Here is a 27,908-nt window from a genome sequence, read left to right as displayed (position 1 = left end):
CTGATTACTTTCCTGTTTCGTACAGTACTATATATTTTTGTGAAACTATTTTGTTTTGTCTTGCCTTCCCGAAAGTGAATATCATTTTCAAACGAGGCATGTTAATTTATTTAAAAATATAAATATCAATTTATTTCTATGTAGACATAGCAGTAGGAGTTTCTCTACATTCTCAGACTACAGACGATCAAGAATATGTGTCCGCAATGCACAGGTATGGAAAATTCAATTCCAGATATATTTTTTCATTTTTCGAATAATATTTACAAATGTAATATTTATATTAAATAATATAAAGTTAGTTTATATGTGATGAAATTTTTAAAATGTTCAACTTCAGTAGAAGGAAAACCTTCATAATTTTGATTATTTATCAATTAACCGAATATTAAAAGTTTGCACATTATAAATGAAGTGTTTTAGCTATACGTGCTGATGGTAATAAAGATACATAGAGAGAAGTATCGGGTTCTAAGCGTGTTCATTAAATATGTATGAAAGATTTTCAAATTAATTTAATTATCAAATGTATCGTTTTAAACTTCACGTATTTCGTACACGTGAGAGAAAATCTGTAACATCAACGACAAATGTTTGACAGATCAACTTTCCACAAAGCATACCGTGGTTATAATAAAATAACTAGTATTTATCCATCTTTGTGTTTTTCTTCTGTTGCCTCACTACTATAGAAGAAGTCTTTATGATAGCGAAAACTTAACGTTTAGACATCCAATCACAATATAAAAATATACAGTCCAGCAACTTATTTCTAATATTTCTCAAAAACAAATTAATTACGATATGAAATAATTACACAAATTTATGAATTTAAATTAAATTTTAAAATTTTAAATTATTTGAACTTAAAAAAATTCTATACTGTTTCACACATGAGATATATAATGTTAAAATTTATGTAGATTTAATAGTTGACAGTATTTTATTATTTACCCAAGCTGTAAATTTGCATTAATTTTCTTTTGATATATTAATAAATTTATATTATGATTTAGAATTCTGAAAATTTTACCTGAATGGATAGCAAATCCAATGTACTGGTTTTTTCCAATTTTCTTTACGACTAAAATAGGAAAAAATTACAAGAGGGACGTAGAAATAATTCATCGTTTCGACGAAATGGTAAACTCAACTTGTGAATGAAATTTTTGTTTTGACTTAAGTAATTAGTGATTTAATTTAATGCGTAGGTGTTCAAGAGAAAAAAAGAAAATTTTATGAAAAAAATGCAGCAGCAACATTTCTTAAACAAAGATGCACGACATGAAGAGGAACCAAAGAGGATAGCAAAACAACGTCTTATCGATTCCCTGTTAGATCTTCATGTTAAACAAGGTTTAATATCGGAAAAAGACGTTATTAGAGATATGGAAAGCTTTATTTTTGCGGTAGGCATAATTTATTAAAGGTGTAATCGGAAATAATTATATAATCGTGCACGCATGTATTTCAATGATATTATATTCATTATTTTGAAGTAATTTTTTTCTAAACAACGTATTGAAATATAAGTAATTCCACAAACAGTTAACTTGGCGACAAAAAAATTAATTAACGTAAAACCTGTTTCAAAAATAATCATAATTACTTTCTTGTAATTAGAAATTGTATTTAATTTAAGATGTTTGTGAAATCATTACATTTCATTCATAATTAATTATTACAGTAAATAATATTTGTAATTTCGGTATTAATTACTGTATATTTTCTCTATTCATATAGACGCAGGAAAAATATAATTTTGAAAAATTTAAAATGTGTATCTACTGGTGATTTTTAAACATTATTAGTATAATTATTGTGTGTAATTAAAGCACGAAATTCGAGCCTTACTTTTTCGACTTAACATCGAATTCGGTTTCTCTAATGATTATATAATATAGTAGTTTGTAAATTTGTGACTCAGTTTTGTAAGCTATTCTCTGTTATCTAATTATCTTTACTAGTGTAATTAATAAAATTCCTTTTATAAACATTATTGAAAGTATTCAAAGCAAGTAATGTCTGAGGTGATGACCGAAATATAATAACAGAAAAAGTCGTAAATATACGTCATATATTATGACTTGTAATATGTTGCCGTAAGTCAAGATAATTCAAGATGTGTATTTAACTTTTTCGTTCGACTAATTACACAGTTTGTAAACAATTTAACGTGTACTTCGTCCATTGACTGGATTATGCTCTGCCGGAATCGGGAGTAAATAAAGATAAAGTTAAAGTACGAAGAACTACGTTAACTGCTTGCTGCAAGGAATGTGATCGTGCATTGTAAACTGGTATGACAGGAATATAAAAGAATTTGTGCATTCCATATCCTAATTTTACAAGTTTATTATACAGTATTTATTTTACTGCAAATGTCAGTTATACAAAAAGAAGTTTTACATTTTTTTTCAACGTATTTTAATATCAGGGTTACGATACAACCTCTAACGTTATGTCATGGACTCTTTATTTCCTGGGAAGATTCCACGAAATACAAGAGAAAGTGTATCTAGAATTTCAAGAAATTTTCAAAAATGATATGAAAAGAGATATCACTATCGATGACCTGACGAAAATGACGTACTTAGAATGCGTAATTAAGGTAACTTTTTACTTTCTTTAATACATTCAAGGATTAGTTTTATATGTTACAATTTTTAGGAGTCGATGAGAATCTATTCTCCTGGTTTTTTAATAGCAAGAAAAAACCCATCGGAAATGAAAATAAGTAATTTTTGATATCTTGAAATTTGTTTTTCGATAAAAATATTTTTTATTTTTTATTGACTTGAAGAACTTAATCGTTGTCATTGAAATAGGTAATTACGTGTTGCCTGCAAATTCGACTCTTATCGTAAATATCTGTGGCATTCATCATAATCCTTCCGTTTACGAAAATCCCGAAGTGTTCGATCCAGACCGTTTCTTACCTGAAAACTATAAAAATCTTCATCCTTATGCATTTCTGGCATTTTCTGCCGGGCCACGAAATTGTCTCGGTAAGTGATTAGTGAGTAAATACAAAAACAAAACAAAATATTATATTATAATTTTTTAAATTTACAAGATATAAACTTGCCATGATTAACATGAAAATGGTTTTAGCAAATGTTCTTCGTAATTTTAAAGTTTACTCTTTGGATCCTCAGGATAAGATCGTTACTTCCGTGGAAGTTCTTTTGACTCCAGTATCAGGTATAAAAATGTGTGTAGAACAAAGACGTATGTTGTAAAATATGAGATAACCTGATCATTGGGGTAATTTTTATTACAAATATATATAAACATTGATCTGTATAATATAATCTAGAAAAGTGCACTTAAAAACTGTATCGAAATAATTCTACGTATTATTAAACTTTACTCATAAATTGTAATTTACATTTTTATAGGTAAAAGTGATGAAAATAAAATGTATTATGATTATTATTATTAAATCTGGTTTACAATAATATTATTTTTCGCTGTTTGTTACATTTTATTTACTTATCACATTGATAATTTCTGATATTTAAGTTTACGTAAATTTAACTGTTTTTAACAATCTATGGTTGGTCTTTATCTGTATTGCATAAAATAGGCCGAACATAAATGATTTAGGTAATGATGTGTTGAATACAATATATTTGTATTTTATTTTAGTATTTTTCTTATATGCTATAGAATGAACATTATACGAATTCAAATTTAATACAAATATATAAAATATTTGACTACTTAATTAATATTTACCTTTCATTAATACAAATACTATGATTATATGGCAGAGAGTTCGATAAAACCTACTTCCCTTTCATATAAAATCAATACAATTTCCAAAGAAAAAGGTCCAAAACTTAACACGATATTATATATTATAGGAATAAAAATTGAATTCCGTAAATGAAATACAATTTTTGTACAAAATTACAAGTAAAAAACTTTAAATGTATAAATTGATGTGATGTTCTGTACTTGAAAATTGTAAGCCACAGTGAAAACAAAAATAAAAACATTGAAGTAAAAATCAAAGGAGGAAACTTGTTTTTTTTTCATACTGTTTATACAGATATACGTTGTGAAATGTTTTGATTGTAATAAAAATATTTTCTGCAAAGAAATGTAAAAGATGTAGTTATCATCTTTATCCTTGCTTAAGTTGAGCGTTTAAATCTATTACGGTATTTTTACCTTCTTATCTGGGATTTGCCTATATCTCTTCGATTAGGTATTAGGTGCTCAAATTAAGTGCGCATAACAAAAACCAGACTCGTAAGTTCTCGGGAGACCGAGAATATTGTCAAAATAAATTTCAAAATAGCGACACTATCTAGAAACAGGCAGCAGTGCGAGATTTGCTCATGAATTGCTCATTGGAAAGTTGGAATCGCGAACGTTGCTAAATGGTATTTTATATTAAAACTAACTTCCGAAATATAATTATCTTTTTTGTACATTTATTAATATATTTTGTGCAAAATAAAAAAATAATAATTACGAACGATACAATCGCCAGTATTATTTTTTTTCAAAAATAGGAAATTTTCGTTATCTATTAACAAAATTTCAACCCTGGGCAACATGCAACGTTGAGAAATTTCAAAGTTGGATAGGTCAATTTAATAGGAAATTTCTTCTCAAATTATTTTATTCTAAAAATAAATATTTTTAGTTGTGGCCTTGTACTATATCCGCAGTTAAAAAGTAAAAGCAAACGATACAAGTTGCAGACCATATCAAATAGAATGGTTTGACAAATATGGTGTGATTGAAAAAAATAAAACGACTTTGTGTGTAATTTGTTACGAAAAAGTCACTTCACGTGCAGTACATATAATATAAAAAGACATTCTGAAAAGTTCTATTCTAATCTCGGCTTTTCAACAGATAAGGAAAAAATTTAATTTTTACAAAGAAAAAAAAAAATCCAGTGTTTTAAAAACCTTTTATGATTCCAAAAAGTAACATTATAGGTGCTAATTTTCAAGTTGCCCATTGCATTGCTCGCCACGGGAAACCTCTTTTAGAAGGAGAGTTTGTAAAAGAAGTGTTTTTAGAATGTGGTGCTACTTTGTTTGCAGATTTTAACATATTATGAAATTAAAATAAACTTAAATAAAAGTTAATTAGATCTCAATAATAATGATAAAGAACGCTTTTAGCCCACCACTTTAATTTAGATAGAGTAAAATAACGTAATAAATAGGATTCTAACAATTCAGAGAAATTATGACATCAAGGCTGACCGAAAAACAGACCAGATCCTTTACAAAAGTCAACTACCATAAAATGCATAAGACTGTACGAAGCCAACTAACTGCCTTGTTACAAATGGTGTCAATAAATTTAGAGTTAATTTTAAATTCACTGTCCTACGTGAATAGTCTAGATTGGGTTAAACAATTGGTAAAATTAATGTTAAATAGCAAGTTTTTTAATTTCAAGGTAAATATTTCCTACAATCGGAAGGTATACCAATGGGATCCTGCATAAATCCTAGTTTAGCAAAGTTGTGAATGATCATAATTAATAAAGAAATCAATAAAGCTCGAGGTATAATAAGTTATCAAAGATATAGTATGTGGATGACTATTTTATTGTCTGCGATGAAAGCATACCAGATATTGACTACTTGGTTAAGGAAATTAATTTAATAAATAAAAATGTTCACTTTCACTGTGAAAAAGCAGTAGATAATAGTCTGAATTATTTATAACTTACTGTAGTAAGTGTGACCGGAGGGTCGGTACATCTTTGGCACCCTGTAAGGATAACAGCACTGTGTCCTTAGAATAGGCACAGAAAAAACAACTTTAGAATTTGCACGGGCGATCGGATTCAAGATTGAGATAACGTGAGAGACAGCGTACGAAGTGACTAACTCAGATTCAGGTTTAATAAACAATAACAATTTCATTACAACGGGTAAGAGTACAAAATATAGCCAACTATAATAGACATCTTAAATATATATATATATATATTAGCCAATCAAATCTAGCTGTCGCTAGAGAAACAGAGAGAGAAAGAGAGACAGTTTACATGAGATATGCGCATGGATAAATACCTTATAGAGAAGTCGAGGATCTTGATATGATGCAAGCAAGCCAAATAAATCGAACGAGAGGAAGTTTTTACTACAGATCCCCGCTAGGTAATCTGTAAGGATCAATTAGATGATATACAAAAATGATAAATCTGTATAATCCACAGGTATTCGACGATTAAAAGTTAGGAAGATACTGGATGACTCGATCGATGAACTGGCGACGACCTTTTCTACGACGATTCATAATTCACACACCTTAGAATTCGAGTTGATGACTACTGCCTCGCTTGTCCTCCCCTCCTTTTATTTATAGAGAGCTTCGCCTGTGTTTTTGCCCATGACTACGCTAAAGTTTTTAGTACATCGGGACCAATAGTTAAAATTCCACTTTTAGGTTCCAAGTGACAAAGTGAGTGTGTCACCTCTAACAAGGAAACAAGTCTGTGGGAAACTGTTTTAATTGTTTTTGACTAACTTTGTGTCGAAAACAAAAATCAACAAAGGTTTTTTTCATTGTACTAAATTCGGCACTCACATTAGAAGAAATAGTAAATTATTATTTAAAAATATGTTATAGAATGTGCTACCAATAAAGTTATAAGCTACACTTCAACTCTAATATACCTCTTTATAAATATAAAAAAAAACACATATCAGATGCATATTAAATGATAGTGTCAAGCGTATTCTCACAGAAAACAATTAATTAAAAAGAAGACTACAGAAACACATAGAAATTCTGAAAATACAAGAAAACATTAGAATTAATAATAACGTGCGACTGAAGCTACATGACAGCTGAGATGAGACGACATTGAAAAATAAAAATTGTAACAATTTAGTTGGCTTCACACAGTCTTGTAAATTTAGTGTATTTGTTTTGTTTAAGGTCTGGAAACCAATATAATATATAATCGAGACGAGTTGATGATAATAATAATAATAAGCGCAGAGCCCAAACGGTTTGAGTTGAAAGTTAAAATTTGGTACACAGATAGGGTACATCACGAAAACGCACACTAAAAAGAGATTTTTCGAAATTCCACCCCATGGGGGAGAGGGACATGATTAAAGCTTAACACTTCCATCAACAATGGAAGTGTTAAGTAACAATGAAATTGTTAAGAGAAAGTGACGTGCAAGACGCAGATGCAGATTTTTTCGTTTTTGTAAGAAATCAAACATATTTTTAGACCCATCTAAAAATTCTCTAATTAGTCTGGAAACAAGAGGACCCAATTCTTGCATTCTGCGAAAACGAGTAAGGTCGACTGTAACGTAATAATCTTAATCTTAGGGCGCGACTTTGCAGATGTAAGCAAACGAATTTTTCGAGAGAGCGAGAATATGCGGCGAGAAGAGGCTAGACGCGATAAATATCAAAACCTGTCAGATATGTCCGAGAACCAGAAATTTGCTCTCGCCAGCGTTATTTCTCGCTTCGCGTTTATGCGTGGTTTTCCTTTGCAAAAACTAAATTGCTCGCAACCTTTCGCTCGCTTTATTACGGATTTCAAATAATTCTCAAGAAAGACACAATATGCTGCACTATTATTTAATAATATCTTAATTACATAATGCTTCAGAATACAACTCTTATGGTCTCAAAAATGCGTTAGCTTTACCTCAACGTTCGAAGGAGTCGTGCGATATGTTTTTAGTTCTGTGAATAAAAATCGCCATTTTTTGCTTGCTCGCTGAAAGTAATGAGCTCTTGTTAAGTCACCAATAGCATTACTATTCAACAATACGTTGCTCCTGTTTAAAAAAGACACCTTTGTTAAAGATTGTTAACGTCACATTCTATATAAATGCTTGAAGACACGAGATCTGAAAACAAGTAAAACGGCAAAGCTCTATTTGGGACAAGACTATGTCTCGGAGACTCACTACTAAGTGGAATCGCTCAAGAGGGTCTCGTTTTCATTCTCTAATCTTCTTTGGTATCGCTGCTTTTAAGCGCGATCGTTCAAACTTTGCCGGCCATGACCACGAGGTCGTCCACGAAGCATTTTCGATGAAATTAACCTACCCAGGTATACCCTATTTAATGTCGAAATTTCTTTTCGTTGCGTGACGGCCAGGTTTGAGTTTTTGTGGATGCGAAAGGAAAATTTTCCGTTCTTGAAAAACATAATCATGGCTATTGTATCGTCCGAAATTATTATTTTTATTTTGCACAAACAATATACAGTTGAACCCGATTGTAATGTCATCGGACGTAACGACAAACCTAATATAACGTCTGTAGTGGCGTGGCTAAAATCTGTACGTGGCACGTCCTACCTTGTCCGTGTTTTCCACGTTGACGTCGACCACGTGTTCTGCAGGTAAAAATTAACTGAGAAATGTTCCAGGAAAATAATTTACTTAATTTGCATCGGCTACGCGATATTTACAATAACCTCGAGATGTAATATAAATGTAAGATCGGCACGGCTGTCGAATCGAAATGTTAACTAAATGAAATAAAAAGATGTCTCTCCTTCTTAGCGTTTAGGAGCAAAGTAAGGTCAAATTGCAAAGGTCACGCGATGGAACCCTCTGCCCTACACGTAAAAGTTTTGTCGGTCTCACGATTTTACTATACTAAATAATGTTAATGAAACCCGCTTGTATCGACATAAAACTGTTTTAACGTCATATTTGAAAAACTCCCAAATTTACAAAATTAGATTACAAATTTTATTTAACATAGGATCGAACACGTAATTTCTTCTAAGGTCACAGTACATTTCTTAAAATGACTGTGGATGATATTCTCCCCCATATGAATTCGGTAGGGTGAGGTGGCTGTTTTGCTTGTTTGTAGAAGAGGGTCGCCATTTTGGGTTTTATTTTGACGCGGTTCTCGGTCACCTGACTACGAGTCTGGATTTTTTTACGCGCAAATGACTTGGTCTCTTAATACTCTGTGCCAAATATCAACTCTCGACATGTACTCCTTCAAACCTCTATGCTGGAGATAAAATATGGCAGTACGATTTTATATAGCCACCCATATCAGAGTTAAGAATTTTATGATCATATTAAGGTTATTTTTAACGTTGTCGTGTAAATAAAAAGTTCATGTGTACATTTTTATATAATTACATTCACACACGAGTTTCCGTAATTTACTGTACGATTTATAACTAATTTTATTTTTTCTATAAACATAATTAGGATGTTAAAAACAATAATTCTAAAACAATTGTAAAATTTCTTAAGAATAAACAAGTTCAGTGGATATCACGATTTACATTGCCAATACTTTTATATTCTCTCAAATTATCCCAGCATGCATCTACACATGCACCGGTATTTAAATTAATAGCATTAATTAATATTAATAGCATTACATAATTTTTGATACAGCAATGTTCAACAATATGTCTCGTTACACGGTGTTCTATGTTATACAATATTTTGATATTATTCCGGTCAATAATACAATTTGTAACACTACAATGCTGTTGCCACGGNAAGTGAGTGTGTCACCTCTAACAAGGAAACAAGTCTGTGGGAAATTGTTTTAATTGTTTTTGACTAACTTTGTGTCGAAAACAAAAATCAACAAAGGTTTTTTTCATTGTACTAAATTCGGCACTCACATTAGAAGAAATAGTAAATTATTATTTAAAAATATGTTATAGAATGTGCTACCAATAAAGTTATAAGCTACACTTCAACTCTAATATACCTCTTTATAAATATAAAAAAAAACACATATCAGATGCATATTAAATGATAGTGTCAAGCGTATTCTCACAGAAAACAATTAATTAAAAAGAAGACTATAGGAACACATAGAAATTCTGAAAATACAAGAAAACATTAGAATTAATTACAACGTGTGACTGAAGCTACATGACAGCTGAGATGAGACGACATAGAAAAATAAAAATTGTAAAAATTTAGTTGGCTTTACACAGTCTTGTAAATTTGGTGTATTTGTTTTGTTTAAGGTCTGGAAACCAATATAATATATAATCGAGACGGGTTGATGATAATAATAATAATAAGCGCAGAGCCCAAACGGTTTGAGTTGAAAGTTAAAATTTGGTACACAGATAGGGTACATCACGAAAACGCACACTAAAAAGAGATTTTTCGAAATTCCACCCCATGGGGGAGAGGGACATGATTAAAGCTTAACACTTCCATCAACAATGGAAGTGTTAAGTAACAATGAAATTGTTAAGAGAAAGTGACGTGCAAGAAGCAGAAGCAGATTTTTTCGTTTTTGTAAGAAATCAAACATATTTTTAGACCCATCTAAAAATTCTCTAATTAGTCTGGAAACAAGAGGACCCAATTCTTGCATTCTGCGAAAACGAGTAAGGTCGACTGTAACGTAATAATCTTAATCTTAGGGCGCGACTTTGCAGATGTAAGCAAACGAATTTTTCGAGAGAGCGAGAATATGCGGCGAGAAGAGGCTAGACGCGATAAATATCAAAACCTGTCAGATATGTCCGAGAACCAGAAATTTGCTCTCGCCAGCGTTATTTCTCGCTTCGCGTTTATGCGTGGTTTTCCTTTGCAAAAACTAAATCGCTCGCAACCTTTCGCTCGCTTTATTATGGATTTCAAATAATTCTCAAGAAAGACACAATATGCTGCACTATTATTTAATAATATCTTAATTACATAATGCTTCAGAATACAATTCTTATGGTCTCAAGAATGTGTTAGCTTTACCTCAACGTTCGAAGGAGTCGTGCGATATGTTTTTAGTTCTGTGAATAAAAGTCGCAATTTTTTTGCTTGCTCGCTGAAAGTAATGAGCTCTTGTTAAGTCACCAATAGCATTACTATTCAACAATACGTTGCTCCTGTTTGAAAAAGACACCTTTGTTAAAGTGTATTGACGTCACATTCTATATAAATGCTTGAAGACACGAGATCTGAATACAAGTAAAACGGCAAAGCTCTATTTGAGACAAGAATATGTCTCTGAGACTCACTACTAAGTGGAATCGCTCAAGACGGTCTTGTGTTCATTTTCTAATCTTCTTTGGTATCGCTGCTTTTAAGCACGATCGTTCAAACTTCGCTGGCCACGACCACGAGTTCGTCCACGAAGCATTTTCGATGAAATTAACCTATCCAGGTATACCCTATTTAATGTCGAAATTTCTTTTCGTTGCGTGACGGCCAGGTTTGAATTTTTGTGGATGCGAAAGGAAAATTTTCCGTTCTTGAAAAACATAATCATGGCTATTGTATCGTCCGAAATTATTATTTTTATTTTGCACAAACAATATACAGTTGAACCCGATTGTAATGTCATCGGACGTAACGACAAATCTAATATAACGTCTGTAGTGGCGTGGCTAAAATTTGTACGTGGCACGTCCTATTTTGTCCGTGTTTTCCACGTTGACGTCGACCACGTGTTCTGCAGGTAAAAATTAACTGAGAAATGTTCCAGGAAAATAATTTACTTAATTTGCATCGGCTACGCGATATTTACAATAACCTCGAGATGTAATATAAATGTAAGATCGGCACGGCTGTCGAATCGAAATGTTAACTAAATGAAATAAAAAGATGTCTCTCCTTCTTAGCGTTTAGGAGCAAAGTAAGGTCAAATTGCAAAGGTCACGCGATGGAACCCTCTGCCCTACACGTAAAAGTTTTGTCGGTCTCACGATTTTACTATACTAAATAATGTTAATGAAACCCGCTTGTATCGACATAAAACTGTTTTAACGTCATATTTGAAAAACTCCCAAATTTACAAAATTAGATTACAAATTTTATTTAACATAGGATCGAACACGTAATTTCTTCTAAGGTCACAGTACATTTCTTAAAATGACTGTGGATGATATTCTCCCCCATATGAATTCGGTAGGGTGAGGTGGCTGTTTTGCTTGTTTGTAGAAGAGGGTCGCCATTTTGGGTTTTATTTTGACGCGGTTCTCGGTCACCTGACTACGAGTCTGGATTTTTTTACGCGCAAATGACTTGGTCTCTTAATACTCTGTGCCAAATATCAACTCTCGACATGTACTCCTTCAAACCTCTATGCTGGAGATAAAATATGGCAGTACGATTTTATATAGCCACCCATATCAGAGTTAAGAATTTTATGATCATATTAAGGTTATTTTTAACGTTGTCGTGTAAATAAAAAGTTCATGTGTACATTTTTATATAATTACATTCACACACGAGTTTCCGTAATTTACTGTACGATTTATAACTAATTTTATTTTTTCTATAAACATAATTAGGATGTTAAAAACAATAATTCTAAAACAATTGTAAAATTTCTTAAGAATAAACAAGTTCAGTGGATATCACGATTTACATTGCCAATACTTTTATATTCTCTCAAATTATCCCAGCATGCATCTACACATGCACCGGTATTTAAATTAATAGCATTAATTAATATTAATAGCATTACATAATTTTTGATACAGCAATGTTCAACAATATGTCTCGTTACACGGTGTTCTATGTTATACAATATTTTGATATTATTCCGGTCAATAATACAATTTGTAACACTACAATGCTGTTGCCACGGGGATTCAGTTCTACTTAGTCGAATTGTCGCCTCGAGTTCCTTAGTCTCACTTCAAGTTTTCTTCTTGTTTCGCTAATATAGCACTTTCGTTCTGTACATGTACACATCAATCTATAAACGACTCCTGCCACTTTCACAGGACTCTTCGACTGTTTCACAATTTCTTTGTCGGGGAAAAATCATCGAGGAAAATCTGATGCAATCGCATGTAACTCTTGACTTGCGTCAAGAGTTACGTTATTGTGACACTTTCCCATCATAAATTTGACAACAGCTGTGAACTTATTAAATTAATTGCCGCTGATGGCTAAAATCAGAACACCTGCGGGCCACCTATTTGTACTGTCTATCATGTAACAAATAAAAGTTCTTGTTAATTGGCTACTGATTTGTACATTCTAACAGAGGTGGGAATGTATAATCCTCTGTTGTGAGGGGAGAAATTTCACAGACGATTAGAAGGTCACCTTTCAAAGTGACGCAGTACACTTATAGGTCAATAGGTCTAACTTTAACTTATACGAAAGGGTAAAATAAAGGAAAATAATGATCAAATTAAAAGTTACCGAAATTCTAAAATTCACACGAGAGCTCGAATTCTCAACAGGACTATAAAGACGTTACTTGAACATTTCAAAGAGGAGTTCTTAAGGAGTATCGACAGTGTTGTGGAAGGTGTGCGGATGCACATTATTATAAAACAACACAACGTTTTTTCATGCGTTGTTACATCATATTCTTTCTTTCAATTGAATTTTTGTATAAAATATATAGTTTATTAGATCAGAATAGTTTTAGATTGTTACAGAAACTGTCATTCGTGCATGAGTCTAGCCCAAAAATTTTGGCACAGTCTTACTGTGATTATTATAAAAGTTATTTGACATATTCAAAAAATTTAATAAATAAAATTAAAGTAATTGTACGAAAGTTGAGCAACTGTAATACATTTGAAATAATCTTGTAAATTAAATATGATCAACATAAGTAATTGATTATTTCGATCATTTTCTAAATTTATTTTATTTAAAATCGCTTCGTATATGATAGAAATGAAATATTTACAGAAATTGTTGTATTGTTTATGAGTAAAATGAGGAAAGTTACGAAAATAACTTTTGTTATTTTAAAAGTAAAGGTGAAATCAAGGTTTTGAATTTATTAGAGATTTTTTTCACGATTAAAAAGTTATCATAAGGATCAAGGAAATATGAAAAAACTGAAAGTAATTAACATTAATGTGTTTCTATTTGTGATTTGAACAACTGGGCAATTGTGTCGAAAAAATTGACTTTTCTAAAAGTTGATTAAAATGAATTCTAGAGTATTAGCGCTGATAAGGTTTGACTCAACCTCGTTTAATTTGTGAATAAAACCGTGACTTCAGCTCTATCTTAAAAATTACATCATTATTATATTTTTAACTTTCCTTGTATTGTTCCGAGTTTTATTTATGACGGATAATAATTTTGACATCATATTCGACATAAGTTAAATTCTTGACAATCAATGGTAAGAAGTCTATAGCGAAATCGAAATATAATAAATTATTTACTTTATACATTTTATTTTAAGCTTTATTTTACTCGATTTAATCAATTAAAAGATTCGCTCAATTATTTAAAATTTTTTTTTTATTTATAAATAAGAAACACTGTGTCTATTATGATTTTTTCAAGTATCTAAATGTAAACCAAAAACAAAAACAAGAAAACAATCGAGTACGAACCAAAAGTAAATTAACACAAAACAACACACAATTTTTGACAATATTTTTTAAAATTCCTTAACTTCCTTAAATTAATTACTCAAGTTATTCCAATGTATTATTATCTGAAACCTAAACATTTTTTATTCGTGATTACGTTATATTATCAGTATTTTTTCGCGACCCAGTCATCGGGTGTTATATATAAAGTAAAGACAAAGAAATATTGCCTATAACAATTTTGTTTATTTGCAAGCAGAACAATATACACACATACGAAAAAAATCGGATTTAAGATTTGGTTTAAGCATTCAAATATTAATAAAAATAAATTGCGGTTTAATGGGACGGATGCGCTTTTTTTATTTGCAGCAGAACAATTTAAACGTAGCTGCAATATTTGACACTGCTGAACTTTAAGCATCTACAACATATTTCAACGTTGAACGATATTCGGATTTAATAACAGTTAAAAGTGAAAATGGCGTTTCACTAAAGGGTCGTAATTGGATGCAGTACTCAAAACATTTATTCCATATGTTACTTTTGATTTAGCATGTATATCATTTTTTTATATGAATAAAGCTGAAAAACACATTATGTATTTTTTTATTCCTGTGAACTTAGCAATAGAAGGGCAATGTTATTTGTCTAAGTATTTCAACAAACATTCGCACTAGTGAGAGTTCGCGGTGCCACGTGCGGTCATGAAATGTGTTGCCGAAACACAGTGTCTAGTGTAGCTTGCATCAGTTTTCCCACAATTCGTGCCTCGTACTTGTTTTCCATCAGAGCACCGAAAATATTTACCGGGTCTGACAGGTGATCGAACATTATGCTCCTAAATCACCATGCTCTGTGTGTCGCGGTTATATAGTAACAATCGTTTCCATGTCAAATTACAATAAATCTAATTGTATTTAAAACCTAATTATATAACTTTTAGAAAAATACCCTAAGATTCTGATTACTTTTTAATCGAAATATTTTGTAAATACTTCAAATCCTAGATTAAATTATAGATACGCGAGTAAAAATCATTACTGCACTTTCGGTTTGCTGAATGACGAGTTTAGACGTCAAAGATTGGCACGTGTCATAGAAACTCTGATTTTAATTGGCATTTTTCCATGCTAATTGTTTTACAGGTATATCAATAAATACGTAGACAATTATTACCTACCACTTTACAAACCTTAGAGCAAGAAGAGTATTAACCATGTTTCTGTCGGCTTTCCAAATTCTTTTAAGTTTTCTTATTATATCTATTCTAGTGATATATTTATTAGGAAAGAAATGGAGTAACAGCAGAAAACAACAGAAAAATTATTCGTCTTCCTCTGCAACTGGAGGTCAGAAAATCTTTTAAAATGTTTAATTTACAAAAAAAACTTTATAACGGTCTTCGGTTAAGTAACTTTCTCATGGTTTTTTATGCAACATTTACGAATATTAAAACGAGGATAACGAATTTACCTGCAAACTTTTTCCGCTTAAAATTATAATTTCTAATGCTCCATTGAGAATTATTTTAAATGATTGCAACACATCCAAGACAAATCTAAATAAAGAGTATTTTTGTATTATTATTTTTTAACTGTTACTAACTTCGTTATCCTAAGAATAAAACGTATTCTCTTTGGTTTATTTATAAAGCTAAAGGCTTGGTTGGGAAGTAACTGCATTTATCATTACTTTTTATTTTTCGGGTATAAAGAAAGTTATTTGCAAGTAAAGAGTTTGTTCTGGTGCGGCTGAATAAAACGTTAATATAAGGAACGAAAATGTGGATATGCCGGTATATGGGCTGTCGTTAAACCAAGGATAGTTTTTATAATTTGGAAGTGGCTTCAGATATCTTACTTGTTGTGTTGGTGATCGAAGTTACTGATAGGAGAACTTCGGGAGTTATAAGATTGGTGTTAACTGTGTTTGGAAAATTGCTATTAGAGAGGTCGTCTGCTTTGTCGTTGATGCCGATACTAACGTGGAGGAAGTCCAGATAAAGTGTATGTGCTCGTCGTGTCTGTACTGTTAAGTAGTTTGTTATGGATGCTGCGGATGAAAGTAGGAGATTTGTCATTGCAGTTGTTTAAGGCAAAGTGGAAGGATTTGCAATCGGTGGAAATAACGGCACGGATAGTTCTATCGATAACATATGTCATTGCATTCAAGATGGCATAGCCCTTGTCTATGAATATGGTTGAATCTAGCAACTAGTTGCTTGTCATTCCTAGAAGCGTTTGAAGGCGCCATCTGTTATCATATTTTATTTTTAAAAGTATATACCTTTAGCTGTTATAAAATGATTATTAGTTAAATTTTAAGAGTAAGGAAAAGTTTTATAAAAGTTTTAAATACTAATAACTAGTAAAATCGTCATTAAGCTCTACCCTGCTGGAAACAAACACAACTACTTTTATCTCCCCATCTCGTCGACTCAACTACCGAAATATAATAGCATCAATCTACTTCTGTAATACGCTTCTTGTCTAGATTTACATTCAATTTTACGAGCTGTATGACGACATTTTTTTTGCTAGTCTTACTACACCATCAATTACAAACAGGGCAATCTTTAGAAAATCACATTTTTATTACTCTAAGTATGAATTTCGGACTTCGTTACTCTTTTCAAGTCTTTGTGATGTAACTGTTCGGAAAATAATGCACACAAGTTAACATAAAATTTTTGCACTGTTACAAAATTTGTAAAAATTTTTAACTTACATGGTTATGAGAAGCACAGAAATGGTGACGATTGATAACATACGGATGATAATTATTAATTTACAGGTGTTTGGTATAGCATTAGTTAGAATGTTAATGATTTACAAGAACGATATATATAACAAGGTGTAAAAATTGTGAGCTTACAGTAGAATCGATACATAAAGTAATAATAGCAGTTAGAGGCAAACAATATAGCCTACATAAAATGTGCACTGTTAAAACAATAACAATTAAAACCGTGACATTGAAATCTGTTTTATCATTAAAACAACAAAATAAAATGATGAAGTAAAAACTAAGTGCACTTTTAAAACATTAAGATGACATACTTATTTACAGTAACATCGTAACACGATGATATGGATACTATGTTTTATGTAATTTTTGATCTGTATTATTATTTATCATTCTATCTTTGATTTTTAGTATTTCTAACAGTTCATACCACCTTCCTTTTATGTATACTGAATTCTTTATTTACAATTTTAACCGTAATAATTTGACAACCTTTACTGTTACAATGAACTGCAACAGCCGAACTATTATTATTAGACTATATTTAATCGCGGATATGTGTTTTCTAAACCGAGTTTGTAAATAACGTTTTTCTGGTCCCATATATTATTATGATTATCATGAGTGTTTATCTTCCTATTCAAACAACGAATTTTTTCGAGCACTTAATTATACCATGTTTGTGTTTATTATTTTCCATATTATTGATCAAGTTGTTCATTATGCATTTGCTGTAATTATTCATTAAAAACATTTTTATTGCATCTTGTGTTTCAGTTGTTTTGGTGGTAAGCCAATAATTGAATAGTTTTTGTTTTTTTTTTAATTTTTAAAATAAGTAATTCGACAGCGCTGCAGAGATCTATAGTAGAACTCAGCCACATTTGATCATTAATATCTCCAAGACCAACTAACTGATTTGGATGAAATTTAAAATATTTAGGCCTATATTTAATGTTCGCGATGAACAGTACGGAAGTGCTGAACTTTAAATAAATATTTTGGACCGTTTTGGCAATTCCAAATTCTGCAATTTCAACTTAATTTACAACGAGGGATTTTCGCGACACCAAGATAACGGAAAATCTAGAAAACGTCTGCATACACTTAAAAGTCTTTTTGACAACCGACCACCTCTTTTTTGGTCTCTTTGAAGGTTTTATTTCAAAATATCGAGAATTTATAAAATTGTAAGCCCAATGTTTAAATATTAACATTACATTGGTCGTCGTTTACCACGTGAAGAGACGTTTTGCTATTTCTTTTAATCTATTAACTTCGGATCTTTACAATGACTTAAAACGAATTTTTGTCGGTTGTGTTAAGCACATTTATTTCGGATAATACAAAAGCATATTAATAGATAAATACACGAAGAAACGTTGGATTCAGATAATTCGAATTACAGCTTTCGAGTGCCGGTATTTCTCGTTTATATTTGTTATGGCTAGTTTGATTAATAAAGTTAATTTTACTTAATATTACACCACTCAATCTTTTTATTAATTCAACGTTGGGGAAAGATCATGGTCATTGTCTTTAGCGTAATTCCTCTTTTAAATATTTAAAGGTGTATTTATTCTTTGTAAATCTTGTTTTGTTTTTTGAGTCGTAGTCATAATAGCATTTACTACCGTCAAAGAAGTTATCGTACATTTTGTTTTCTTTTCTAATGTTACCCACAAAATCTTTAACGTTACCTGTACAACAGCTTTCTGTCGGTCGTGAGTATTTCATGTTATACTTGAAATCTTTATACTCGTGGGCTTCTGATTAATTGGCACAGTCTTAGCGCAATATGCCTGCATTTTGTCAATTGGCCCACTTTCTTATATTCATACGTTTTAAGATTGTTTCTCGTAATCGTGGTTTTAAAGAGCACATCAGTTTATTTTGTCAGCAGTGCCAGATTATGTATATTTGTACGTAATAAACGTGTTACTTATGCTTTAAATAACTGAAGAATTGTGTAAAAATCGACAAAAAGTTTATCACCAGAAATTTGTTTCTATTCTTACTACATTAATAATACAACTAGTGAATTTTATAATTATGCAATAATATTTAGCGTTATAAAAATTCCAGCGGCAAATTATCAAATTTTACCGACTGTTAATAGATTTTATTTTAAAAAATTATTTTTATATCTTTAATTATAGGGGAGATCGGGGCAACTTCGGCATGCGGGGCAAGTTTGTCAAGCGCTTTTTTTTTAAAACAAATTAAAAGGAGACTTTGGTTATAGGTTAGGCAGTTGAGTTTTATTCGTGGCTTGTTGAGTGTAGTGTTTTTATTGTTCTCCAACAAGCGTAGTTGAATTATCAAGCAAATTTTCATTTTTGTTGAATTCCATATAATATTTTTTTTCCATTTATATTGAATTGGCAGGTTTTGTTATAATTCCATGATAACGAAAGTTACTTTTCCTGTTAGAAGGATGTAACTTCAACTTATTCACGTGGCCAGATCGTGGCTTGGCATTCTGTTCTCAGGGTTGTACTTAATGTTTCGAAATCATGACTAGCGGGGTAAGATCGGCAACATAAAGCCACATTAGAAGCAAAGGATAAAAATCAAACAGATGATAAATGAAAACATGTTTGCATTTGTTATTCATGTATATATGTCTTTGAACTTGCATTTCGTTGTAATAATATTAAATGGGTGTTGGATTTGTATTTCTTTGTTTTAATAGTGAATTCCAACTTATACATTGTTAATAACATAATTTTATATACGTGCCTATCTTGCCCCATTACTGTTGCCCCTATACCAGGGGCAACTTTAATAAAAATAATTAAAATAATTACAACTTTACAAAAAGAGAGAAGTTGCCGATCTTGCCCCTATACCCGGGGCAACTTCGTCAATTTCTCTCTTCTTGTAAAGTTGTAATTATTTTAATTATTTTTATTTCCAAACTGATTTTAACCAGTTCTATAGTAAGGTAAAATTCCAATAGACAATATGCAAAGCTTTTTTTTTAGTTTACAGCAGTATTTATTACACAAAATTTAAGTAAAGCTTAACATGCCGATCTTGCCCCGGTCTCCCCTACTACTGATAAAATGTGTGTAAATTCATTAGTTATGAGATTTTAAAAATATGTTTTCATTATTAATTATTATAAAATTGTAAAAGACTCAATTTTAACAGTAAAGATAAATTTTGTAAAAAAATTGTAAACTTTAATAACTTGTAAAGTCTTCGTTATATTATACCTTTATATCTCTCCATCTCTAGACCTTAAGTTACTAAAATTTAATAAAATCAATGACAGGTCACCATGTCCAGGCCATTCAATCAGAAACAAAGTGCTTCTAATTTACTGAAGTGTCTACAATACAAGCAAACAAAATTTAGCAATAAAAATATTTTTAACAACTTAAAAAATATCTACTAATTATTCGAAAATATACATTTTGCATATCCTAACATGGATAACGAAACTTATTTGTACGATTGCCATACAATATATTTAGTACGTGTATGAATAAATCGAATATAAGGAAATGAAAACAAAATACTTTTATGACATACGATACATAGTTATTGAGCTGCGATTCGAAATAACTGTAGTCCTATAAATTCCTACTGTCGATTGACTGTCAGTCAGTAATTTTTTAATTTCGAGAAGAGGGTGAGACATACGAAGAACGAGACAAACCTTGGAAATGCTTTGTACGTTCGGCCCTGAATAACTATATAGGAACCTTCGTTAAAAAGCGGAAATCATACTATTTTAATTCAAATATTTTCCTCTGGAAGATATTAGATATGTGGGTAGCCTGAGGTAGGACTAAGTCGTACCTCTTTTTGATAGGCAACAGTTCGGTGAGAACTGCCCACTGGTCTGGGGATGACGTGTGGAATGATTTTATATCCCGTGAATTCGGGATCAGCTCTTTCCGTAAGGTCGAGTGGAGGAGGAGAGAGGGGCCGTCGGTGAGGTTTGTGCGTTATTCGAATTAAAGACTCCGATTAACAACAAAACAAACATTTATTAACACAAACTAAACCTAACACAAGAGATTATTGACCGTTCACTTGGAATTGGAAGGACCGCGCCGAGAGAGAGTTCACATTAATTTTTGGGTTTCCATACCTCGCTTATTGATTAGCGACGAGGTTGAGGTAGAATCGGCTCGAGGTCGTCTTCTTCCGTAGAGGTCTCCGCTGTAGCCTGTAGACCGGATCGGTAGAGTATTCAACGGTCGATTCTGGTGACAGCGATGTCGGATCAGCTCCTGGACGGCGAATTCGACCCCCTTCTGTGGAAGTCCCCCCTTTTATATCTTCGGGAGATCTTTTATCACGTTATTTTTTTACACCAATCATAGATTTTTTTGGATAAGATCCTGTTGATTCAGATTTGGGTTCCGGAGGGAAAGGAAGTAACTCCGGGGACGGGAAGATGAACATCCGCCCCAGAAAAATGTTCGATAGCGCGTAGAAATGGAAGTTTCTTTGTTTGAATAAAAAATATTCGTCTCTATAATTTTTCGTTGTTTAGAAGATTTTTAAACTCGTTTACTTGATCCGATTTTCACAGATAGATGACTGGTATTACTCTGTTGTTATAGGTGTGATGTACAGTACAAAGCAAAGCAACCACTAATTTCAATTGGAGTACATATTTTAAATTAGGCTTATATAAATTAAAAACATGATAAAAAATTTCTGCTTGTCATTCTGACCATGTCACAATAATGATTGCTCGTTATTAACTTTTACTTTTATAACAGACATTAATTTTTCAGAAAATAAAGACAATGGCCAGAAGTTAAAAATGAATGTTGCGACTATGTCCTTTTTACCAATTTTGTGGAACATTGTATTTTCTCAACGTTACAAGCGATATCACAATTTACACAGCGGGATACGTATGTCAATAATATTTTATTGGATAATTTCACTGTTTATAAATACATAAATATTTTTCCTATTTTTCCAGTTACTTTAAATTTCTTGACTGGACTCTCTATGCTATATCTAAACGAGAAAGTTGCCTGCCTCAACATATTCTCATTTAAATTAATTTTTTTCTTACATCCAGAATCTGCAAAGGTAATATAATATGCTTAATTATTTTATTTATTTTATATTTGCTTAATTATNTAAATCTCAATTTTGTCCTTTTATATTTTTCTTATGTAAAGTGTCACAGAAAGAAATTTTGGATATAAAACAAAAAGTTTATTAATTACTGTATATTTGCTCTATTTATATACACGCAGGAAAAGTATAATTTTGAGAAACTAAAAATGTGTATCTATTAGTGATTTACATTATTATTATGTTATTATGACTAATTGAAGCGAAAAATTCGGGTGAAAAAGGATAGACGTGCCTTACTTTTCGAATTCATATCGAATGCGGTTTCTCTAATAATTATGTAAAATAGTAGTTTGCACATTCGTAACTTAGTTCTGTGGGTTATTAATTGTTATTAATTTATCTCTCCGAGTATTAATTAATCAATTTTCTTTTATAAAAACATTTGAAAGTATTCAAAGCAAGTAATATATGAGATGATGACCAAAGTAATTCAATCAATAATAAGAGAATAACCGAAAATGTAAATACTGTATATAGAGTTACATTACGACATGTAATGAATTGTCGTAAGTCAAGACAATTCAAGATGTGTATTTAGTTTTTTCGTTCGACTAATTACGCAGTTCGTGGACAATTTAACGTTTAATTTGTCCATCGATCGAAGACATTTTGTTTATAGAATTAATCTGATCATGTCGAATGCGAAAGAAAAGAATTTTTAGTTTCATTGAGGAACTGAAACTTCGTTTGCAAAGCCGTACAGCACATGTATAACATTCTATTCTGTTAACTGTGTTAAAATTATAGACAAAATTGTTATAATAAATTATTTACAAATTTTAATAACTTTCTTTTTTCGAAACGTTTTGTAATCTTTCTCCATTTATGTCGAATCTTCATCTATCTTGCTATGTGCTGTACAGTACATTACTGAGACTTCACTTCTTTAAAATTAGGCTTAATCTCCAATAATTACGTTTTCCGCGAGAAGTAATAGTTAAAACCATCCTCCCCTTTACTAATATTATTTATTTTCGACTTCATTTATAAATACCTGTATTTCAAAAGAAGTGAAATAAGGCCTTATTTTTCTTTTTCATTTTATCACTGTAACTTATGCCGTATACAACTGGCGCCATTTGTAAGTTTCTGCACTGTTTTCTTATTGAAAAAAGCAGTAAACTCTCGAAATCAGATCACTGATATTATGTTGTAAATAGTACAAACTTTGAAACCACCCAATTTTTCACTGGGCATGGGAGATTAGTAACCTAGGTTTGGCAAATCTGCAACAGACATCTGTACCATCTGTAATTGCCGTGATGGGATTGAGCACTATATACACATGTGTCCAATGACCGAGGATGCTGGCATGAGCTTGCCCTTGCTCTTAGCCACAGGAAGATAAAGACAAAGTTAAAGTACGAAGAACTATGTGAACTGCATGCTGCAAGTAATGTGATTGTGCATTGTAAACTGGTATGACATGAATATGAAAGATGAGCAGCATTTACGCATGCCATATCCTACTTTTACAAGTTTTTTATACAGTATTCATTTTACTACAAATATAAATTATATAGAAAGCAATTTTACAATTCTTTTTTAACGTATTTTAATATCAGGGTTACGACACAACCGCCCATGCTACGTCATGGACTCTTTATTTGCTGGGAAGATTCCATGAAATACAAGAAAAACTGTATACAGAATTGCAAGAAATTTTCAAAAATGATATGAATAGAGATATTACTATCGATGACCTGACAGAAATGACGTACTTAGAATGCGTAATTAAGGTAACCTTCTTAATTTTTTTAATACATTCAAGGACTAGTTTTATACATTACAATTTTCAGGAGTCGATGAGACTCTATCCTCCTGTTCCTTTTATTGCAAGAAAAAATCCTTCGGAAATGAAAATAGGTAATTTTTGATATATTGAAATTTGTTTTTAAATAATAATATTTTATATTAGTTATTTACTCGAAGCATTAAATCGTTGTCATTCAAATAGGTAATTACCTGTTACCTGCAAATTCGACTCTTNAATCCTATAGTACTTAACCTCGTAACTAATTTCCTTTCTTAATAATAATTATTTTATTTATCCTTAGAATAGCATAGGTATGTTTAAAATACCATTAACAAATATGTTATAAATTATTTTTTATTCTACTCAGCTTTATACTCGTATGCTAATTCTATGTATTCTATGTGTATTTAGTTTTTTCGTTCGACTAATTACACAGTTCGTGGACAATTTAATGTTTATTTTGTCCATCGATCGAAGACATTTTGTTCATAGAATTAATCTGCTCATGTCGAATGCGAAAGTAAAGAACAGTTTTTAGAACAGAAACTATTTTTAGTTTCATTGAGGAGCTGAAACTTCGTTTGCAAAGCCGTACAGTACATGTATAACATTCTATTCTGTTAACTGTGTTAAAATTATAGACAAAATTGTTATAATAAATTATTTACAAATTTTAATAACTTTCTTTTTTTGAAACGTTTTGTAATCTCTCTCCGTTTATGTCGAATTTTAATCTATGTTGCTATATGCTGCACAGTACATTACTAACACTTCACTTCTTTAAAATTAGACCTAATCTCCAATAATTACGTTTTCCGCGAGAAGTAATAGTTAGAACCATCGTCCCATTTACTAATATTATTTATTTTCGACTTCACTTATAAATACATTTATTTCAGAAGAAGTGAAATGAGGCCTTTTTTTCTTTTTCATTTTATCACTGTAACTTATGCCAGATACAACTGGCGCCATTTGAAAGTTTCTGGACTGTTTTCTTATTGGAAAAAGCAGTAAACTCTCGAAATCAGATCACTGATATTATGTTGTAAATAGTACAAACTTTGAAACCACCCAATTTTTCACTGGGCATGAGAGATTAGTAACCTAGGTTTGGCAAATCTGCAACGGACATCTGTACCATCTGTAATTGCCATGATGGGAATGAGCACTATATACACATGTGTCCAATGACCGAGGATTCTGGCATAAGCTTGCCCTTGCTCTTAGCCACAGGAAGATAAAGACAAAGTTAAAGTACGAAGAACTATGTGAACTGCATGCTGCAAGTAATGTGATTGTGCATTGTAAACTGGTATGACATGAATATGAAAGATGAGCAGCATTTACGCATGCCATATCCTACTTTTACAAGTTTATTATACAGTATTCATTTTACTACAAATGTAAATTATATAGAAAGCAATTTTACAATTCTTTTTTAACGTATTTTAATATCAGGGTTACGATACAACCGCCCATGCTACGTCATGGACTTTTTATTTGCTGGGAAGATTCCACGAAATACAAGAAAAACTGTATTCAGAATTGCAAGAAATTTTCAAAAATGATATGAATAGAGATATTACTATCGATGACCTGACAAAAATGACGTACTTAGAATGCGTAATTAAGGTAACCTTCTTAATTTTTTAATACATTCAAGGACTAGTTTTATACATTACAATTTTCAGGAGTCGATGAGAATCTATCCTCCTTTACCTTTTATTGCAAGAAAAAATCCTTCGGAAATGAAAATAGGTAATTTTTGATATATTGAAATTTATTTTTAAATAATAATATTTTAAATTAGTTATTTACTCGAAGCACTAAATCGTTGTCATTCAAATAGGTAATTACCTGTTACCCGCAAATTCGACTCTTGTCATAAGTATCTATGGCATCCATCATAATCCTTCTGTTTACGAAAATCCCGAAGTGTTCGATCCAGACCGTTTCCTACCTAAAAACTACAAAAATCTTCATCCTTATGCATTTCTGCCATTTTCTGCTGGTCCACGAAATTGTCTCGGTAAGTGATTAGTGAATAAATACACAAAAATATATATATATTTTATTAAAATAATTAATTTACAGGAAGTAAACTCGCCATGATCAAAATGAAAACGGTTTTGGCAAATGTTCTTCGTAATTTTAAATTTTACTCTTTGGATCCTCAAGATAAGATCGTTACTTCATACTCAGTTATGTTCACCTCAACATTAGGCATAAGAATGTGTGTAGAAAAAAGATAAATAATGTAAAATATTTAAAATAAACACATTCAGATGCCGCTACGATATCGCGCCAGCACATATAACAATAATGACTTCAGGTAGACCAGTGATTCTGCCTTTATTCACATTATAGCCTTACATCGCGCCAAATGATTGCCATGTATTTTGCGTTTTGAGCAACGAGTTTTTGAATATACACTTTAATGGCAATACATCACTGCGATCATTTTTGAGTTAACTCAAAAATGATCGCAGTTCAGTTTATTAGATAATAATTACCATCGATAACAATTTATCTAGCAACAACTGCTTCAAGCTTTAAATTGCATTAGTTTAAAATATTGTACTTTTTTTAAAACAAATTTTCGTATTGTAATGTATTGCCATTAAAGTGTGTATTGGAAATATCGTTGCTCAAGACGCGAAATACATGGTTATCATTCGGCGTCATATATGAACTGTAAGGTTAATGAGGCAGAATTACTGGTCTACTTCTCTGAGCTCATCATTTTATGTGTGCTGGCACGATATCGTGGTGATATCTGACTGTATCAATTTTTAATCAAAGTTGTCTGATCTTGGCGTTCAAATCATCCAATTATTTATAGCAGTAATATTTCATGACAGTCATGTCAGTTGGAAGAAGCCCATAATGATAAGCCAAAAACACACGAATAATCTCTATTTCATGTACTGTTTTTGGTTTGTTGTTTGTAACAGCAGGTTTACCATTGTGTCCCCTGTAAAATGGCTATTGTTTACCCCATTGTTACAACCACATCAAGCGTTGTGGAGCATTTTGTTAAAATTGTAGAAAAAAATCAAAAAAATGTCTTCATTTTACCTTTACCACTCAATATATATTTAGTAAAATAATATATTATAAATACTAGATTTCGAACTATTTAATACTTAATAAAAATAATTTTTGAAATATTTGTTTAATAGTTTATTGTAATACACAAAACGGAATATGAGTAAATTTGAATACTTTTAACTTTTTGTTTGAAATATGAAGACCGCCCATGGAGCTGTTCACATTACTTGTAAGAGGGAATTTGTGTGAAAAACGCTGCAGAAGAGACGGAATGAAAACTCATAATCTGACACCAGTTAAAACAGTAGTTTTATATCGCGTTTTAACTAGCGATAAGTTAAATAGATTTGAATTAGTCCGAACGGTAATATATTAGCGGAACGAGCTATATTCAGACAATGTAGTTTGACACTTAAAACATAATACGATAATAATATAACTAATTATTTAAAATTCAACGGCTGTAGCATCGAAATCCTACATTCGACAGAAATCTGCTTTCAGTTCAGACACAAACTTTCTTCAGAGTTCTATTTCCAATTCCAGTTGAAAAGCGTCTGTGTTAATCTTAGTTATAGGATATTGGTCTAACCATTGAATTGAAGCGATTTTAGTCACCTGAAAAAAGAAGCAACAAAGAACTTTCTTCTGAAGTTGATTTCAAAATCAGCATCTTTCTCTAAGAACTTTTTGAAATCGAAAGTAAGTTTACTGTGACTCACGATTTAAAAAAATGGTTATTACCTTTTAAGTTTTAATTATTTGAACAAAATATCGGCTCCTAGATTCTGACAGTTATTAAAGTAAATATAACCCATTTGTAATATAACTTAGCAACGAAGAACTTTTTTACTAAGTATAAAAAAACTCGTGTTTCAAGTGTAAGTTCGTTTATAAACATATTGTACTAGCTATTACCCGCAACTTCGCCTGCACGGATTTTAGAAGCAAACCCCGTTTATATTCA

General features: G+C 31.3%; 1 protein-coding gene across 1 annotated transcript; it reads left to right on the top strand.

Annotated features, from left to right (window-relative positions):
* The first annotated feature begins 140 nt into the window (after positions 1-140).
* On the top strand, positions 141-26,947 carry LOC111640213 (cytochrome P450 4C1-like). Its single transcript, XM_023386214.1, has 13 exons — positions 141-214; positions 1,017-1,143; positions 1,212-1,409; positions 2,438-2,611; positions 2,671-2,737; positions 2,829-3,008; positions 3,115-3,231; positions 22,073-22,083; positions 23,700-23,873; positions 25,349-25,522; positions 25,582-25,648; positions 25,740-25,919; positions 25,985-26,947. The coding sequence occupies exons 1-13, from the start codon at positions 207-209 to the stop codon at positions 26,140-26,142; spliced, it is 1,635 nt and encodes a 544-aa protein (XP_023241982.1). The 5' UTR covers positions 141-206; the 3' UTR covers positions 26,143-26,947.
* The last annotated feature ends 961 nt before the right edge of the window (positions 26,948-27,908 follow it).

Source organism: Centruroides sculpturatus, unplaced genomic scaffold (genome assembly GCF_000671375.1).
Source record: "Centruroides sculpturatus isolate CEXI.00-Female unplaced genomic scaffold, Cexi_2.0 scaffold1146, whole genome shotgun sequence".
NCBI classification, from domain to species: Eukaryota; Metazoa; Arthropoda; class Arachnida; order Scorpiones; family Buthidae; genus Centruroides; species Centruroides sculpturatus.
This window is presented reverse-complemented; position numbering and strand designations above follow the sequence as displayed.

Bases quoted from the DNA above. Each gene is read 5' to 3' on its own strand.
- LOC111640213 (XM_023386214.1), top strand. The intron at 2,738-2,828 runs GTAATTTTTGAT...TCATTGAAATAG, and splicing joins CCCATCGGAAATGAAAATAA to GTAATTACGTGTTGCCTGCA. The intron at 25,920-25,984 runs GTAAGTGATTAG...ATTAATTTACAG, and splicing joins TGGTCCACGAAATTGTCTCG to GAAGTAAACTCGCCATGATC.